The sequence below is a fragment of the Camelus dromedarius genome, chromosome 12 (assembly GCF_036321535.1).
Source record: "Camelus dromedarius isolate mCamDro1 chromosome 12, mCamDro1.pat, whole genome shotgun sequence".
Taxonomy (NCBI): Eukaryota; Metazoa; Chordata; class Mammalia; order Artiodactyla; family Camelidae; genus Camelus; species Camelus dromedarius.
The window spans coordinates 7,319,121-7,337,573 of NC_087447.1; the positions used below are offsets into that span (position 1 = coordinate 7,319,121).

Consider the following 18,453-nt stretch of genomic DNA (forward strand, 5'->3'; position numbering starts at 1 on the left):
ATCCCTGGGAGTCTATGTGTCCCAAGAGCCTAAAGAACCAGGGAGTTGGGGCAAATGGTTGTGGAGGTGCTCAGGCTGGGCAAGTTTTATCTGTGGTCCGAGGCCTAAAGCCCCCATACACCCTCATCTAGTGAAGGTTAAGCAAGAGGGTAGAGAGCCAAAGTCTGTGCCCTGATTGGCCTGACCAGCCTCTCTTGGGCATGATGTGTCCCGAGGAAGGGCCTCCTGGTCCTACGCCCTGGGCCTGGCATTCCGCAGGAGCCCTAGCTGTAGTCCGCCTGGGACAAGCCTTGATCCAGGAGTAACTGGTGGCCCAGTCTAAGATCGAAAGTAGAGATGGCTTGGGTGAGAGCTGGGCCCACAGAGCAAGGCTCCTGCCAGGCTGAACTCTCAGCAGTGCCTTCTGCCTGGGGGACAGGGAGGAAGGGTATCCAGAAGTCAGGTGCTCTGGCCCATGAGAGGGGCTCCCAGCCCTTTCCCCCAGATACTTAGCCTGGCCTGGGCCAGAGGAAATTCTTGGTGAATATTCCTTCCCTTCCCCTGGTCAAAACACAATGAGCCCCTGCTCCGTGCCAGGCCCAGTCCTGGGTGCTAGGGAGACAGACAGATGGGCCCCTAGCAGTGAGTCCAAACCTGTACCTCCAGGACAGAATAGGGACATGGTGTCAGAGGCACCCAAGGCAGGGACGAGCCTCTGGAAGTCTGCCTGGCAGAGGAGGTGTTTGGCTGGATTCAAAGGATGAGTGCGATATCAACAGGGTGAAGGCGTTCTGAACAGAAGGCAAAGGTCAGGAAGAGGGCAGGTGGTAGAGGCCAGCAGTGAGGACCCCAGATGTGTTCATGATCCACACAGGAAGGGAGCCCTGCCATGACTGGGCCCAGATGCCACCTCTCGAAGGGCTGCCAGCCTCCTCCCAAGACCTGACAGTGGAGTATGCCACTTACCCAGGGACCAGGTTGCTGGGCCATCCTTGGTGGGTATAGGGCTCAGGTGGGGATGGTAGGACAAAGTATGTTCATCCGTGGTCTGGAGGTCCATGGAAGCTGGGCCTTGGCCTCACCCTGAGCCTGGAGCCCAATACCTCAATTTTATATATGAGGAAACTGAGGCCCAGAAGGTGAAAGAAACTTGCCCACAGTCACACAGGAATTAATGACAGAACTGGTCTTGGCCTCCCAGGTTAAAATCAAACCAAGAGTCAAGCAGCCTGGCAGATTCCTGCAGTGGAGAGGAGGAGTCAGGCCTTCTGGGGCTCCTTGTGAGACTCCGCCCTTCCCTGGCCTCCAAGAGCCACAGAAGGGGAGAGCCACAGAAGGGACAGGAGAGTCAGTTCATTCATGTAACCTAACACTGACAACTGGTAGACCCTGGAAGTCCTGCCCACCCCAGACCTCAGCATCCTCTTCCATAAAAAGCCGGGGTGGGACTGTGCCAGCTCCACAAAACATGCTTCTCTGCTCTTGGCTCGGTTTTCCAGTGTGGCTGAGCCCCTGGGGGGCCAGGTGTCCTGGGGCTTTACAGCCTGAGGTGCAGGTGAGCCCCTACCCAAGAGGAGACTGGAGGCTAGTGGGAAGAGCAGCCTCAGGAGTTTGGCAAGGCTGTGAGTTCAATAGCAAGGTCTTGGCTGTAGCTGGCTGGTGTGGTTGAGGACAGCTCTGCCAAATTGCTGGAGCTTGTGATCTGAAGGATCAACAGAGGTGTCTGAACAGCAGTGCAGAGATTGGAGCGCTCTGGATAGGGGGAGGAGGAGAAGAGTTGCCAAGGTGTGGTGGTGGCACATGGCTGGCCTGGCTGCACTGGGGCAGAAGGGTCCTGGCAGTGGAGCCCTGGGATGCTTCCCATGGAGGGAGTCAGGGGCTTGTGGTGTGATCTGTGAAGATCATGCTCTGCAGAGAGACCAGGGAGATGGGAGCAGGGCTTGGGCTGTGCTGGAGGGAGAGCTAGAGAGGAAACCTACAGCCCCCACCAGGCCCAGAGCCTCTCCTCCAAGAGGAGAGTCCTTCTGCCAGCCACCTAGACCGGGGCTGCAGCTCCCTTCTACTCCAGATGGGCGAATTGCAGTACTTCCGTTTGAGAGGGGGCCCAGGGGGCTGATGGGAGTTGTAGTTGTTGACCCAGGGGCTGATGAGAATTGTGATCCACACCCCTGTGAAGGCTAATGGGAGTTGTAGTTTTCAGTCTTTGGGGCTGATGGGAATTGCAGTTTCTTCCCAGGAGACCCCAGTTATCAGACCTAGGGAGCAAGGAGACCTACCCCACTCCCATCCCAAAGGCTCGCCCCACTAGTTCTCCTGGGCCCTATATTAGCAAGTGCATCCTTCCCAGATGGCTGTGTATGTATTTTCTTTTCTTTTTTTTGCTTTCTTCTTCTTTCTGTTGTTTTATTATTGTTTTAACAATAATAAGAGGGCCAGAGGCAGTCAAGCCCTGGCCAGGTCCTGGCGGCCCATGGGGGTTCTGGGGAGGGGGAGGGGGGGAAGTCAGTGGGGGTCAGAGGTGGAGGGTGAAGAAAGAGAAAGTTGGGGATTTAGGGTTAGCTGAAGAATCATGTGTCCTTTCCCACTTCTCTCACTCACTCCCTGCCCCTCCCCACTTTCCTGCCTCCACAAGGCTTCTCACCACCATTCCCAAAGCCCTACCGGACAGGACCCTCCTCCATTGTGTCTGTGTCTCCCTACCAACTCTTCCTTGTGGACCTCATCACCTCCCACCTTCAGTTTCTCCTCTCCCCACAGCCAACCTGCAATTAGCCTTCAAAGCCCCTTCCCATGACCATCCCCTCCCAAGTCCTCTCACCCATGTAGCAGTCCTACACAGCTGCCTGTCACATACCTCCTCCCCAGGGCCCCCCGCCCCCTCCCTCCCCTAGACACTGACACCAAGTGATGGTAACCCTCCTCAATGCCAGCCTTCACTGCAGATTTCAGCTTCGTGTTTAATGAGGGGGAGAGGGCACAAGTGAGGGAGGAGAGAGAGTATTTTGGAGGAAGCAAGTTGTTCAGGGAGAGAAGAGTAAGGGAGGGAGATACCAAACAGATAGACAGAAAACGTTGTACGGAAAAGTTGTTTTTTCTTATTTTTTCCGGGAGAACCCGCTTACACAGCTCTGTTTGTAATTTTTTTCTTCATGCTAAAATCACACGGCCTATTTGTTGATGTAAGTTGCCTGAATTCCGTGGTATGCTATCTTCTTTTTTAAAAACCAAAGAAAAAAAAGCAAAAGAAAAATCTAGAAAAAAACCCTAAAAGATATTGTTGTTAGGTTTGTTTAAATGCTGCTCTTGTATCTGTTTTTAAAGCCTTAAACCAGTAGAGCTTTTTTTTCCATTTCTTTTCTATTTCCTTTCCTTTCTGTTCCTTTTGTTTTCTTAAGACAAACAAAAGACCAAAACCCAGAGAGCCACAGAGCCCGTGCGTGGGGTGCCCAGGGCATCCCAGCCGCTGCCCGCTTAAAGCGCAGTGCTCCGGCTGGCTGGCGGGCGGGCACAGCCCGCTCTAGTCTCCGCCAAAGCCAATTGGAACCGATTTGGGTGTGTGAGGCTGTTGTTTCTCTCTCTGTGCCGGCCGCCTGCGCCCCGAACCCTCGCTGACGCCCTCTCTTTTCTCTTCTCTCTCTTGTTCTAGGAGGAGAGTTAATATTGCCCATTATCACGGAGGACTCCTTAGACCCCCCTCCCGTGGCCACCCGATCCCCCTTCGTGCCCCCACCCCCCACCTTCTACCCCTTCCTCACGGGCCTGGGTGCCACCCAAGACACCCCGCCCCCGCCCGCGGCCCGCCGCCCGCCCGCTGGGGGCCCGTGCCAGGCCGAGCAGGACGACAGCGACTGCGAGGAGCCTATCGAGGCCTCGGGCTTTGCCTCCGGGGAGGTTTTTGACTCCAGCCTCCCCCCCACGGACGACGAGGACTTTTACACCACCTTTCCCCTGGTCACGGACCGCACCACCCTCCTCTCCCCCCGCAAACCTGCTCCCCGGCCCAACCTCAGGACAGATGGGGCCACGGGTGCCCCTGGGGTGCTGCTCGCTCCCTCCGCCCCGGCCCCCAATCTGCCAGCGGGCAAAATGAACCACCGAGACCCACTGCAGCCCCTGCTGGAAAACCCACCCCTGGGACCGGGGGCCCCCACATCCTTTGAGCCGCGGAGGCCCCCTCCACTGCGCCCCGGCGTGACCTCTGCCCCTGGCTTCCCCCATCTGCCCACAGCCAACCCCACAGGGCCTGGAGAGCGGGGTCCGCCGGGTGCAGTGGAAGTGATCCGGGAGTCCAGCAGCACCACGGGCATGGTGGTGGGCATCGTGGCGGCCGCGGCGCTGTGCATCCTCATCCTCCTCTATGCCATGTATAAGTACCGCAACCGCGACGAGGGCTCCTACCAGGTGGACCAGAGCCGGAACTACATCAGTAACTCGGCCCAGAGCAACGGGGCGGTGGTGAAAGAGAAGGCCCCGGCTGCCCCCAAGACGCCCAGCAAGGCCAAGAAGAACAAAGACAAGGAGTATTACGTCTGAGCCCCCGGCACCGCTCCCCACTGCCAGCTGCCCCTCCCGGGAGGGCCCGGGAGGAGGGTGCGGCCCTCTCTCTGCCGGGGCTCTGGGGACCTGCTCCCTGGCTGCCTCAGACTTCTCTCATGAAGCGGAAACGCAAAAAAAAAAAAAAAAAAAAAAAAAGAAAGAAAGAAAGAAAAAAAAAGAAAAAGAAAAAAGGAAAGGAAAACCCCGTGCTCGTCCCCTTCCTCCTGCCGTCCGTCCGGCGCGGAGTCGTCGTCAGTCCTGGGGCTGTCTGTCCCTGTCAGCTCTGCGCCCGCTGGGCAGGGCACGTGCTCATAGCCCTGGGTTGATTTATTTTTTTAAGGGGGGTAGTTTTATTTTGGTGGGGTTGGGCGGGAAGGAAGGCTGGGGGTTTTTGTACAGTGTCCACTACCCGTCCTGTTCATTTTTCCCTCTATTTTTCTTCTTCCTCCCTCTGTCTCTCCTGCCTTCCTTCTCTTCCCAAGCCCTCAAGTCCCCACCCAGGCTTGCTGTGTCTTTCTGTCCCCACCCTCCTCCCTCACTTCTCCTTTTTGTGTGTGTCTGGTTTCTCCCTTCCTTTCCTCTTTCCAGAGTCGGTGGAAGAAGGGCGGGAGGGTGGGCGGAGAGGCCCAGCGAGGAGCGGGGGCGGGGCGGGGGCGGGGCAGGCGTGGCCCCGAAAGCCCTGGCTCCGCCCACCAGGAGGAGCCGCCTGCCTGGTGCCGCCCAGGGAAGGGGACTCCGGCCTGGGAAGGCCTGTTCTGTTGTGTGCCGCCGGGCGACGTGCATTGATGGGGAAGCTGCTGGAGGAGCAGGGTGGGGGGGCGGGTGGGAGGGGAAAGGCAAATGCAGATATATATTGAAGACAAATAATCTAGATACCGCGAGCAGCAGCCTGTGGCAGCTACTGGGCGCGGGCAGCAGGGAAGAGAGGAAGCCAGGCATTGCCCGCGGACTGCTGGGGTCACTCCTCTGCCCACAGGCTCCCTGCTCCCCCAGTTTTTTTTTCTCTCTTTGTTAACAAATGTGTCTGAGTCTTGGAAAACACCCCAACCCCGGAAATGTGTGGGAAAAGAAAACAAAAACTTTCCAAATCCAACGGTCCTGTGCAGTTTGTTTGGGGCGAGTGCTGTTGGGACACTGGTCCTCGCTTTGGCCTGGGCTCTGGGCCCAAATGGGAGCCCAGGAGAGCTGGTAAGCAGCCGCCAAAGTTTGGGGCTGAGTAGGCTTTGGGCTTCTTGGGGCAGCTTGTCTTTGTCTCACCCTGTGTCCCAGAGCTGGGGGTGGATGCAGGAAACAGCCCCCAGGTTTGTGATTGGTAATGGGTCTCTGGCCCTGTTGGCCATGGGCCTTAAGCTTCTCAGGTGATGGATAAATCCCCAGGAGCAGGAACATCGTTTTGCCCCCTAATGGCCAAAGAGGGCCTGCACCTCTGGTGGCTGTGCCTGCAGGTTACTGGCCTTGACACAGCCCTTAGGGGAGGCGATGTTATCCCTGGGTGGAAAGAGCTTCAGTGGCAAATCAGTGCCTGAGTCCAAATCTGCCCCCGGTTCTGCCTGACTCCAGTGTTTTGCCCCTTCTGCATCTGTAGGGTTTGGACCTTGCCCCTCACTGGCTGACTGTGGGCAGCACCTGGGGCAGCAGGTGGAAGGAGAGCCAGCGCACCCCATCCCCAGGTGTTTGCTCTTTTATGGGGACACTAAACAGTCCCACAGCCCCAGACATGCCGGGAGATGAGTCTGTGTTAAGCCTCTCAGTCACAAGGAGCAGAGACCCTGCGCGTGTAGGCATCCTCAGGAGAGCAGAGTGGAGGTGGGTCTGCGTCTCCCTGGGGGCCATGGTGGATCACCAGGCCACCAGACACAGGACTCAGCCAGGCTTCTGTCACTCAGGTTTCCTCTGCCTCCTGCTAGGGAGTCTAGCCTCGGGCTCTAGGCTCACCCTCCCTCTTCACCGCCCTAATCTGCTTCCTGAGCTTCCGCCCTCAGGCAGCTCTGCTGCCGACCAGCTTGTTCTTGTAGCATTTTCCAGTTCACAGGCCTGGTCTGTGTTTAGGCCTGGTCACCTCCTGGGGCCCTTGGCTCAATGCCCGCAGGAGCCCCACTCAAGTCGGCCTCATCTCCTGTCCTTTCCTCCATCCTGGGGCAAAGCTTTTGTCATGGGACCCTTCCCACCAAGGGGTGTGCTCCAGTGGCCCTTGAGAGTTCCCCCCACCCCCAGAGTCCTAACGGGTGGGACAGTGAATCCTCTCCCAGCCAACCCAGGTGTGGGTTTCCATGGACTTGGCCTCTCCTTGTCCTCCTGAACCAGCCACCCTTTGTTTCCTGTTGCTGAGTCTTGGAGGTCAGCATCACTGAGGTCAACTCTAACCTCCTGTGGAAGCCTGGGGAGGCCTGACTTGGGGCAGGCTTGTTAGGATGTCCTGTGCTGTGCGGGTGATGGCCTGGTCCCCGGAGCTTCTGCTACTGCTGCTCTGTGTCTGAGGGCTGGAGATGTATCTCGGGTTCCCCTGCCCCCATCACCACTAGCCAAAGGAAAAAAAGACCGGCAGGCAGGAGTTCCTCAGTGTCGAGAAGGGAACATCTTTACTCCAGAAATTAATTCTAGAGTAGCCTTGAATAGTCTGTCAGAGTAGGGGCCAGAAAGAGGGACAGTGCAAGAGCTGGAAGGATGGGCCCCAGTCAGGCTCATTGTCGTGGCGGGGGGACTGGGTGTTTTCCCCTCTGCATAAGGAAGCTAAGAGCCCTGCCCTCAAGGACTTGTAAGAGGAAAGATGCCTGGATTCTGTCGCTGACTCTGGATACCCATCTGTGAGATGATCACCTTGGTCTTAGCTCCTTCGTCTTGTGCATCTGATGTTGATCTTAACACCTGGGCCTGACCTGGGCTCCTTGGGGTCCGGCTGGCCTGGCAGTGACCCACTTGCTCTGCCATTGCAGGGCGCCCAGCAGCTCCAGGGGCCAGGAGGTCTCTGTGATGAGCATCAGATAGAGGGTGTGTCCTAAGTGAAGTCCTGCCATTAGGGTGGCAGCACCCAGCTGGAGTGCAGGCCTGTGTCTGCCCCCCAGGGAGACCCCTATTCCCTTGGCAGGGCACCTGCTCCACCACGGAGTTGACACTTACTCCCTTGCTGCCTCAGAGGGGCAGAGCCCTGGGCCTTCCAGCTTCTAGGTCCTGTTGAGTTGAGTGAGGGGTGACATATTGGAAGTGGGAAGGCCTTGGGTTCTGGAAGGCTGTGACCATCTGGAAGGGCCTGGAGCAAGCAAGACTACTCTGAATTTGGGCAGAGGGACAACTCTGACCACTTGGTGACCTGGAGGACATCCCAGGGGATAGGAGGATTCATCTTCCACCAGCCTTGGGTTCTGCCTTCTGGAAGCTTCTGGATATGATTCCCAGGGGCCCAAGAATGCTAAGCAAGAGTAGGAGAGGCAGCTGAGGCTCAGCTGGGCAGAGGCAGACAAGACAGAAAGTCCACAGCAGGCTGGCACAACCTCACATTTGGGCATCTTTACAAACATAATCCCCACCCCCACCCTCTTTGTCCTGGGGGGTCTTCACTGGGGGGTGGCCACAGGCAGAGAGCTAAGGGACACAACCCCCCAGAGGCCCAGGGGCCACAGCTGATAAGACCAAGCCAGGGAGCGATCCCGTCTCCTGGGGGCAAGGAGCTGCTTCCTGATTTCCCATTGGCTTTCTCATGAGCGTGCCCACAAGCGTACGCATCACTAATGTCTGGTGTGTATCTATGTCGAGGTGTGTAGCCCATTGCTATGGTGCCCGGAAGTAGAGACGCAGACACAGGTGGACCAGAGACCACCTGAGCACGGGTCTGGGGTGGCTCAGCAGATGGGGCGGCTGGCGGGGACCCTGCTGGGCAGAAAAAGCCTCCCGCTGCCGTGTGTGTGTGTGTGTGTGTGTGTGTGTGTGTGTGTGTGTTAGCCAGGGTCCCTTTCTGTCTAAGTCCTCGCACCAGGTTCCCCCATAAGCAGTGCTGGGGGGCGGGGTCCAAGATGTTTCCCCCTTTTTTTTTTAACTTTTGGGGGTAGATAATTAAGTTTATTTATTTTTAGAGGAGGTACTGGGGATTGAACACAGGACCTCATGCATGCTAAGCATGCACTCTACCACTAGAGCTGTACCCTCCCCTCTTGAGGTGGTTCTGAGAGGGAGCTCCTGCCTTGAGAAGCATCACTGGATGGATGCCCCAGTTGTGAGGACTGAGGGCGGGCTGGATGTGTTGTGGCTGGAGCTGGGCTCTGGAGACCTTCCTGGGCGTGACTCCTGATTCTGCCCCCTCCTAGCTGGGTGTCATGTAATCAGTTTCTCCGAGCCTTAGTTTTCCCCTAAGTAAAATGGGGCAAATCTCCCTCAAAGGGTTCAGGAAAAGAGGTGAGATGATGCCTTGAGGCGTCCAGCACGGCACCTGGCCTACAGCAGGGGCTGGAAAGAGAAGCCACACGGCTGGCACTTGGGGCAGGAAAGCTGGCCTGGGACAGGGCTGCCCAACAAGAGCCCCCAACCTGGGCAGACCCTGGGACTCATCACTGGAGTCAGTGAGGGGCAGTCATTTGTTCCTTTGTTCACTCTCTCATCTCCTTCACACCAGTGCCCCTGGGAGCTGGGGATATTGGGAAGCAGACCACCTCAACCCTCTGGGAATTCATAGGCTGGTGGGGTGGGGTACAAGCGTGTGGCTGTGGCCATGATAAGAATTTCACTAGTGCCTTGGGCTGGGCCTCAGAAAGAGGCCATTGCCCTGGGTCTGGGAGGCTGAGTGGGGGTGTACGTCAGGTGGAGAAGGTGGCAGAGGCATTGCAAGCAGAAGATGTGGCCAGGGGCACTGGCCATATGGCTGGAGTGTGGGGAGGTTTTGAGCACAGGGGATGCTCAGACTCTAAGCTCAGAGGCAGTGAGGGGAGCACAGGGTTGAGTCCTGCCCCTTCTATGACCCGGCCTCCCATCCTCTTTGCAGCCTTGAGGGAGGGTCGGGTGCTGGTGGCCTAGGCAGCTTCCTGCCAGTCACACTACCCTTTGCCCCCTTCTGTGTTGAAGGCAGCTCCTTAAGCAGGGAGAGGTTGGGCTTGGCTGGTGGGGCAGCCCCCAGGCCCTCCAGAAATCGATGCCTTTGCTCTCCTTCTGCAGAGAAGAGGCTCTTCCCACCATCCCATCGCAGGCTTCCCAGGAGGCCTAAAACCGTATGGATTTTAGGACAGGATGCCCCTGGGCGCTGTGTGTTGCCTTCTTTACCGCCCTGTTCAGGAAAGATATGGTTGGGTTATGTCTCATGGGTGCAAGTCACCCCTCACTCCTGACCTGTGTCCAACCCAAGCACTCAGGAGACATTGCTGCCCTGCTCTTGGGGGCCCAGGACTGAGCTCCTGAGCATGTGATGGGGGATGGGTAGGAAGTGATAGCCTTCATAGACATTTAGGGGCTCTAGCAGTAGAGTCTGGGACCTTTGAGGACCTCCAACACGGCCACCACACCCTCAGCTCTCCCCTTTGCAAAGCGCAACACGCTCTCTTCCCCTTGACCTCTTTCGAGGTGGAGCTGGGGGTAGCTGGGCCATTTGGGTCTCAAATGGTAGAATGGAGGGCAGGGGATGGGGTCCACACTGTCAGCCAGGACACCCAGTCCTTGGCCTCCACTCTCCCAAAGATGTGCTGTGTGACTCCAATCCTATCCCTCTCAGGGCCTTTGCTTCACCCTCTGCCCAGCAGCAGGGGCAGGTGGCCAGACCCGCCCTGTTCCAGGGTTCTCTGGAGGGTGGTGGGGATGGTTCTCGGGCTGGGTCTACTCACTGGCTCCGCACATCTTGGATGGTGTCAGGCAGCGGCAGGCTCTGGGTGATCAGCACTGCCTCTGCCCCATACACCAGCAGGGGCAGCGAGGCGTGATGTACACCTAGCAGCCAGGCCAGGGGCCCCAGGATGGCTCCCCCTTGGGCCACCATCTGGCCCAGGCCTGCCATGGTCATCCTGCCGGCATAGGTGCACTTGTGAGGGGCCATACTGCTTGACTATGGCTTTGACTTCTCATTCTGGCCCAGCCCTACTCGGCCCAGGGAGGGACAGTGGGTCAGGCCGGGCTGGGACACACCTGGGCAGCCCTGAGACCATATGAAAGAGAAATTCGGGGCACGAACATCTGGTCCAGGTGAAGGCCTCCCCTCTGCACCCTCCCAGCCCAGGATGTCCCCCTCTTTGGGCCTCACCTGAGCATGGTGGGGAAGAGCTCGCTAGTATAGATGGTGATGCAGTGGAAGGTGGCCCCCACCCCACCGAGCCCCAGTATGGTAAGGGCTGAAGGCAGGGCCCCCATATCTGTGGATAGAGACGGGATTAGCAGGTTGTTGTTGGGGGCCCCAGGGTCAAATGCGGGCTCTCCCTGACCTTCCCAATGTCTGCAAGTCACCTCCACTTGGGTGTCCCCAGATCCCTCACATGCACTGTGTCCTAAGTGACCTTATGGCCATATTCCTTCCCCCAACTCTGCCCCGCACCCAGACACCCAGATCCAGACCCTGGGACTCCTCCTCGACCCCGTCCATGTCTCTGCCCTCCTACCCTCCCTGCAACCCATCACTGAGTTCTTATTTTGTCTCCACAATTTTTCACGATGCTCCTCCTGCTGCCTGGTGTGGGCCACCACCATCTCTTAGACACCCTGGCAGCCTCCTTCCTAACTGGGCCCTGCTCTAGCTCAGTGCCCTCTGACAAGGAGGACAAGGGGTCCATGTTTGTGGCTTAAGCTCCCCCCAGGTAGAAAGGCTTTGGCCACAGCCATGCACACCCAGGCCCACCCGCTCACCGTGGGGCACCAGTGTCTTGGCCAGGATGCAGGGCCCGGCCAGCACCAGGGGTGCCGCCGTGTGGGCCGGCAGCCCAGGCTGCTCAGCAGCCGCACGGCGCCGGTCTTGGCCGGAATATCAACGACCCCGATGAGAACCTGGAGCAGGAAGATGTTGTTGCCTGGGGCCTGCAGGGCCAGGGCCAGGCCGAAGAAGGCAAACCCAAAGGCAAACCTGGGGGTCGGGGGCGGCAGGTGGAGTCAGGCTGAGGAGTGGGCGGCTGGTTTGCTCTCAGACCTGTTTTCATTCTCCTCCTGCTGGATCTCCTCGGTGGAGGGTGGTCTCTGAGGACTGCATTTCCCAGGTCCCCTTCCCAATGGCACTCCTTATTAGGTTTGGCCAATGGGAAGCACTGGTGACAGGCTAGAGGTGGGACCAAGGGAGAAGCTGGGGTATATCTCCCTCCTTCTCTCTGGGTGCCATGTTGGGCGGTGGCTGTGTTGCCTCCACGGCTCTAGCTTCCACTGAGCAGGCCCTTCATTTGTGGCCCCGGTGGCCCTGGTTTCTGGGCTCTGACAGTACCTCTCCCTCCTCCCTGGGCCTTCCAAACTGGGGTGGGTGTGCCTTTCTATCACTGAATTCTTTGACTGTCTCCTCTGTCTACTGGGCTCGGCAGCTCTCTCAGCACCTTGGTCATGAGTCCTCCTTATTCATCTCTTCTGTTGATTCTCCCCGACCTGAGTCCACCTGAGCCTGACTGAGAGAGGGGAGGTGCCTGTGCCCCCTGGCTGGCTGCCAGCCTGAGCCCTGATTCCAGGTTCCCTGGCTGCTGGTGGCCAGAGGTGGAGGCTGGGGCCCGGGTGGGGTGGGCGTTGAAGGGGCATCTACCAGCACTGGGCAGAGACGCAGGTCCGGAGGCCCAGTCCAGGTGTGCGGAGCAGAGCGCCCCCTGGCAGAAGCCTGGCCCACACTCAGCTCCTGCATGGCTGAGAGCAAGACCTGGTGGGTGGGGGGCACCGTTAGCACTGGGGGCACCGGCCCGGCCCCCCTCCCGACGACCCTTATCCTGGGGGGCCAGGGCTCTCTGTCTCCCAGGGGTCCTGTGCAGGGGCAGGGAGAGGGACTGACAGTCGAGCCCTGGGGGAAGGCCCAGCCCCACCTCACCTCGAGGGTCAGTGAGGCCCTGCTGCCCTCTTCCTGTTGATGACAGCCACCCTCCGTAGCTCCTGCAGGCCCGGTTCCAGCCTGCCCATTATGATAAGCCATCGTGCTGACTCCGCCAGCCACCTGCGACGGGGGAGAGGAGGGAATGGGGAAGGGTCATTGCCTGTGGCCCCAGGGCCTGGCCTGCATGAGCCTCACTGCCCTTCTGTCCCCTTCTGCCCAAAGGGAGGGGTGGCCTCCCCGGCACCCACAGGCTCAGGGTGGCTTCAGGTCAGTGGGTGGGCAGCAGAGGGCACTGTGGGTGTGGGGCCAGGCCTTCTCAGTCACCCTCCTTCCCCAGCAGGCCACCCTTTCTGTCTCCTTCCTCTACCCTCTCTTGAGCTGGGGCTGGGGGTCCCTGTCCTTCCCTTCCTGCCTCCTGACCCCGTGGCCCTTCCCCTGCCTCATGTGGGAACCGAGCCTGGGCGGGCCTGTGTGCAGTGCGGACGCCCTGGGATGGCTATAGGATCGCAGCTCTGCAAGCTCATCTGCCCTCCCTGTCCAGCAGGATGGGTGACAGTTACCGCCTCCTGGATGCCCATCGGCCCTACGTATCCCAGCGCCCCTTCTCCATGGCAGGACTCAGCCCCTGGCACTAACCTGGCTCCCACGGCCCCCAACATGAAGCCCAGACCCCCTGCACCATCCAGCCCAGGCCACCAAGCCCCTTCAGCGCCCACCTCTCGACACTGGCTCTTGTCCCCAGCGAGATATGCTTTCCCTTGTGAGCAGTGGCCAGGGTGGGGCCACCTGCTCCACACCCACTGGGGCCCTGAGGTCCTTCCGAGTTTGCAGAGCAGGTGGGGGGGACTCAAGCGTACATTAGAGATAAAGTCGACCAGCCATGTGACCAGTTGGACTTGGGGTACAGGGACCGTGAGGGAGAGGGAGGTGTCAGGGTGACTCTGACTCCACTGCGTGCTGGGTGAAGGGGGGCTACTGGCAATGCTGGGGAGGCCCTGGAGAGGAGCAGGGGATGTGATGTTTGTAAGGAGACATTATGTTTGTGATGCTGAGACACCAGTAATGGAGATTTCACACTGGTCGTTGGAGACCAGGGAGAGGAAGGACTGAGGAGGGGCTTTGAGGGTCTCCAGCTTGTGGAGGGAGAGCCATGGACACAGGTGAGGTCACTGGGTAGGGAGCATTGGTGCCCATCTCTGCGCTGCAGGGACTGAGCAAAGTGGGCGCAGAGCGACGGTGACAGGGCCATTGGAGTGCGTTGGAAGAGAATGGGAGGGAGGAACTGGGGACGGCTCATGCAGATACTTCTCACGAAGAGAAATTATTTCGGAAGAGAAGCAGAAAAGACGGCAGGAGCTGAAGGGTCCCATCTCAGATGCCCCGCCCCTGCCACTGATTCATCGAATCCTAAGCATGGTTTGTGATGCTGTGATGTGTGGGATTTCCTGTGAGTGCCATGTGGGCAGCGGCCCTGTCTGTTCTGCTCCCTGCTGTCACCCCTGGCCAGTGCCCTGCCCACGGTAGAGCTCAGTAACAATTTGTTGAAGTAATGGAGTAGTGAAGTAATGAATGCACGTGGGCACATGGCACCTGTGTGGGCACATCTGCCAAGGAAAGTGAGTTCAGCCCCACGGACCAGCGTCAGCATCAGAGAGCCAGGAGGGTTGCCCTGAAATCTGCGTCACTGACCTTTGCCCTCCACCCTCTTGGGATAGGGGTCAGTCTGCCATCTGTCAGGCATGAGTGCCTTCTCTCGGAGCCACTGTGTGTGACGTGATTGACTCTTGTTCTGGAGAGTGACTGCAAATTAGTTGCTAAAGGTTCCATTTTAAGAGCTTTTCTGCTCCAAGCTGTTGGGCTGGGAGAGATTTGTGGAGTCAGCCTTCCTCGTAGTGTGGGTGTAGGTGCCCCGTTCCCCACTGGGCCTCTGCTGTGGTCCTTTCTATGGTGGCTGCAATGGCCACGTGACTACCAAGCGCCGGGCTTATATGTGAATGAGCCAGGCTCAGTTCTGCCCTCAAGGGCTGTCCATCCATCCATCCACCCACCCACTCATTCATTTACCTACCTACCTATTCATTCATCCATCCATCTGTCCATTTACCCACCCATCCATTCACTCATCTGTCTGTCTGTCTGTCTGTCTATATATTTACCCATCCATCCAACAAATATTTATTGTGCATCTGCTACATACCACGAGCTTGGCAAGGGCCACGCCTGGTTTATTTCAGGACAGCACAGACATTTCCTAACCTCCCGTATGCGTCAGCCCTGTGTGGGGGACCAGAGGACCTATCGGATGGTTGGGTCGTGGTCCCTGTCCTCTAGCAATAATGTCAGTGTGTAAGGCCGACTGCAGCTGTGTTCTGGGAGTGGGGTGTGTGTGTGTGTGTGTGTGTGGTATCTTTGCATCCCATCTTCCACCTGGTCTAGTGCTTCCGTGCCTGGCACAGAGGAGGGGCCTGGAGGCACACTGGCTGAGGCAGGCAAGGACAGGAGAGGGGAAGGAGGGGCCGAGAGGTGATGGGAAGGAAGAGGGAGGGAGCAGCATGAGTAAGGGAGGAGGAGGCTCTTGGGAGGAGCAGGCGAAGAAGCATCCCGGGCACTTGAGCCCTGGGTTGGAGTGGGTGAGCTGGGGCTGGGCCAGGCTCCTGTGGCTCCCCTCTGGCACGCTCCCCTGGCCTCCTGCACCCCAGCTCTCTGCACCCAGGGTGGAGGGTGGGCAGGGTCTCCTCGGAGGAGGAGGGAGGTGGGGCAGCACCCACCAGGAATACACAAAGCAGAGGAAGAAGGGGGCGGAGACAGCCAGCTACAGCAGTGCCAGTCACGCACACCACACCATAGGCCACTGCAGCCATCAGGACCTGGCCGCAGCTGAAGCCCAGGGCGTTCAAAGTCATCACCAAGGATCGGGCTTGCACTGACGTCCACTCCATCACTGCAAGGAGACCCTGTGGATCAGTCTGGGAGCCTGCATGAGCCTCCCCTGCATGGCCTGGGGTCAGGGCACCTACAGAGAGTGCCGGTGTTCATCATGACACCCAACACGACAAAGGCCACCAGGAAGCGAAACAGACAGTACATGGGGAAGGTGGGGGCAAAGGCAGCTGCCGTGCCCGACACGGCCACCTGAAGGTAGCTCCAGGTCAGCACCAGCCTGCGCCCAAACCTGCAACACATGCACACAGGGAAGGCGGCCAGGCCTGTGGTGTGCCACAGCGCCGGCCACAGGGGTCTGGACCGCCGGAGCCCACCCTATGCTTGCCTGCTGCACAGAGGGATGCAAAAGCGACATCCGGGACCAGACCCACATTCTCCATCCGCGGAGGGCTCATGAGCACAGGCAGTGCCCCTGTGGCCCAGGCAGATGTGAAGGCCCTTGACAGGGAGCTCACTCCCTGTCAGCAGGGACATTCAAGCAGCAGCTGAAGGCAGGCATGTGGCTGAGCATGTGCATTGAATGTGTGGTAAGAGCAATGCCTTCACAGCCCCAGAGGAGCCTGGAGAAACTGACCCCCAGAGAGGGGCTGAGCCTGGCTCAGCGGCACAGCCAGAGGGTGTCAGGAGCGAGACCCACAAGCAGGTATTTCCACTGCAAGTGGAGTTTTCTCCCCAGACCCGGCTCTGAGAGGCCAGTTCAGGGCCAGTCAGGGAGCAAAGGGGCAGCGAAGGAAAAGGGAGCCTGCCTGGACCTGCCTTACCTGTCAGAGGCTTGGCCACACGTGGCAGCTCCCACCAGGATCCCAGCCAGGTAGATGGATGTGCCATGGGCTTCAGGGCCTGAGAGTCACACACCAGGTCCCACTGGTGGGAGAGGAGGAGGATCTGAGCTTGGAAGGCAGGGAGAGCCCAGGTGGGAGGGGGCAGAAGAGCCAGATGGGAAGGCCCTAGGGAGTTGAGGGTAGGGGGCAGCCTGGTGACCTCTAGGGTTATCACTTCTTGCCTAAGCCCCTCTATGGCTCCCTGTTGCCCACATGTCCAAGGGCAAGTCTCCTTGGGCCTCATCTGTCTCTTTTGTTTCAGTTCCTCTGTGGCAGCCACCCCACGCTGGCACCTCCTCCCCACTTTCCCGAGCTCACTTCCCTCCTGGTCCATAAACAAGCCCCTTCCCGCTTGCTGGGGTGGGCCATGTCTCCTGCTCACCCGCATTTGCCGGATGCTGCCTCTGGGAACCCAGTGAATCTCCCCAGAGTCCCCGTGAGCCCAGCGGGGGACCTAGGCTCCCAGTGCGGGGAGAGAGCTAAGTGAGTCACAGCAGACGGGCACTCGCTTTCAGTGCCTCCCACTCTTCCACAAGCGGCGGGCCAGTGTCTGTCTGCAGGCTCATTCCTGCCACCAAATCCTGCAGGGCCATGTGGCTGGGGAGGAGCTGGAAGCCGCAGTGAGTGTAGAGGCCAGTGGCGTCAGGTCCCTCCCAGGACTGGGCTGTTTTGAGTCCAGCTGATTGTGAGCTGTGACTTTGGCCTCTAAGGTGCCAGGATTTGGGGAGGGTGTCCAGGGAGGCCCTTACCTTGGCCATGATGGTGGATGTGAAGGTGCTGCGGTTGTAGACCCAGCTGTCCACGCACGGCTCGGTGGCAGCCTCGCTCCAGTTGGTGGCCATGACATTGGGGTCCAGGAGCTGCCACTGTGGGTGGCAGAATTGGTGACACTGGTGGAGCCCATGGTTGGGGCCTGGTGGGGTGGAGACGGCCAGGAGGGCTTCGGGGCACAGGGCCCCAGGGCCCCAGGGACGCTGGCCTGGGCAGTGTTGTTGTCCACAAGGGGCACCCAGCAACGGTGGTTGGGCACGGCGGCCGAGAAGTTCTCCCGCATGTTCTGAGTGGTCAGCCTCATGATGGGGACCACCAGGGCCACAGTCTGCAGAACCCAGACTCTGCCCAGGCCGCCCACACAGTCCAGGAGTTCAGAAAAGGCCATGGAACCTGCCCGGGGGGGTAGTGGAGGTGGCCATGTCACAAAAGACAGCCCAGGGCAAAAGGGTCAACACGAAGGGCTTGCCTCCCCCCCGGGAGCACCGGCTCCCCCAGCCCAGCTGCCTGGAGCATGGCAGCGGCTGCCTGCTCTGCATACCCGGCCCATGGATCATGGGCGCCTGCTCAGCCACTGTCGCTCAGGGTGGCTCTGACTGGGACCTTAGTCTGTGAGGTGTGACCCTGAAGCCACCAGCATCTCCTCAGAGACGCAGCTGCTCCTGGACCTGTGGGAGAAGCTGAATTGAGGAAGTGGGGAAAGAGGAGGCTGAAGTCACACAGGCTGGAATTGCTGTGACCAGGTGATACTGGCATGGGGTTAGTGAGCATTTCCTCAGTCAAAGTTTAACCCGGCCCTGGGGGAGGCACACACTCAAAGGAACAGCAGCTCCTGCCCTGCGTGGGCTGGGAGGCCACAGCTTTGGTGGCTGTAGGGGGTCCTTGGCTCTGCCCAGGACACAGGAGTTGGGGCTGCTGTGCCCCTCGGGACCCCTGCCCCCTCTGGTGCCCAGGGCTGCCCCAGGAGAAGCCTGGCCAGGGGTCCTCCTAATCGGGGCTGCTGTGAGCCTGAGCAACACCCTGTGTGCTGTGGGGACTTCTGTGTGTGTGGCCCGAGTCGCCAGTAAGCTACCCCTGCCTCCCAGCCCACGTCGTCCAGCCCCGGGCCTTGGGCCCTCTCCCATCTGCTGTCATTGCTGCCATCCACCCTTCCCTGTCACCCTCTCCTGAGCCCTTCATGGGGCATTCAAGAGTCACCAGACACCCCACGAACTCCTCAAGCTCAGTGTCACCCCAAGTCACCCCCTCCCCAAATCCACCCCCAAACCCCATGTCTTGTTTCACACCTCCCACCCCTCACTTCCCAGTCCAACCAGTGGCCAGTCCCACTAACATCTCCTCCTCCACCTCTCTATCTCCACAGCCCTCCCCTCCCTGCTCTCCCTGCCTCTGCTCTTGCCCCTTCAACCCATCTCCCACCCAGCAAACCTTTCTGGCAAATCCTGCTTA

At 59.1% G+C, this 18,453-nt stretch overlaps 2 protein-coding genes across 29 annotated transcripts in view; one reads left to right on the forward strand and one right to left on the reverse strand.

Moving 5' to 3' along the window:
- The window catches only part of NRXN2 (neurexin 2), a 106,487-nt gene extending 101,770 nt beyond the window's left edge, over positions 1-4,717 (forward strand). For 16 of the 28 annotated variants that reach the window (XM_064492165.1, XM_064492176.1, XM_064492167.1 and 13 more), the window contains one exon: positions 3,626-4,717. In XM_064492165.1, coding sequence (XP_064348235.1) covers positions 3,626-4,512 — 887 coding nt within the window. In that variant the 3' untranslated portion in view covers positions 4,513-4,717. The remainder of the gene's footprint in view (positions 1-3,625) is intronic. The other 12 variants (XM_064492180.1, XM_064492185.1, XM_064492181.1 and 9 more) reach the window with 1 other exon arrangement.
- Positions 4,718-7,077: 2,360 nt separating this feature from the next.
- On the reverse strand, positions 7,078-17,752 carry SLC22A12 (solute carrier family 22 member 12). The gene is given in 12 exon segments (XM_064492195.1): positions 7,078-9,763; positions 10,314-10,490; positions 10,727-10,835; positions 11,323-11,382; positions 11,385-11,536; positions 12,191-12,250; positions 12,252-12,349; positions 12,502-12,589; positions 16,174-16,234; positions 16,237-16,276; positions 16,983-17,180; positions 17,183-17,752. Coding segments are annotated over 12 exon segments (1,317 nt in total). The 5' UTR covers positions 17,393-17,752; the 3' UTR covers positions 7,078-9,699.
- Positions 17,753-18,453: the final 701 nt, after the last annotated feature.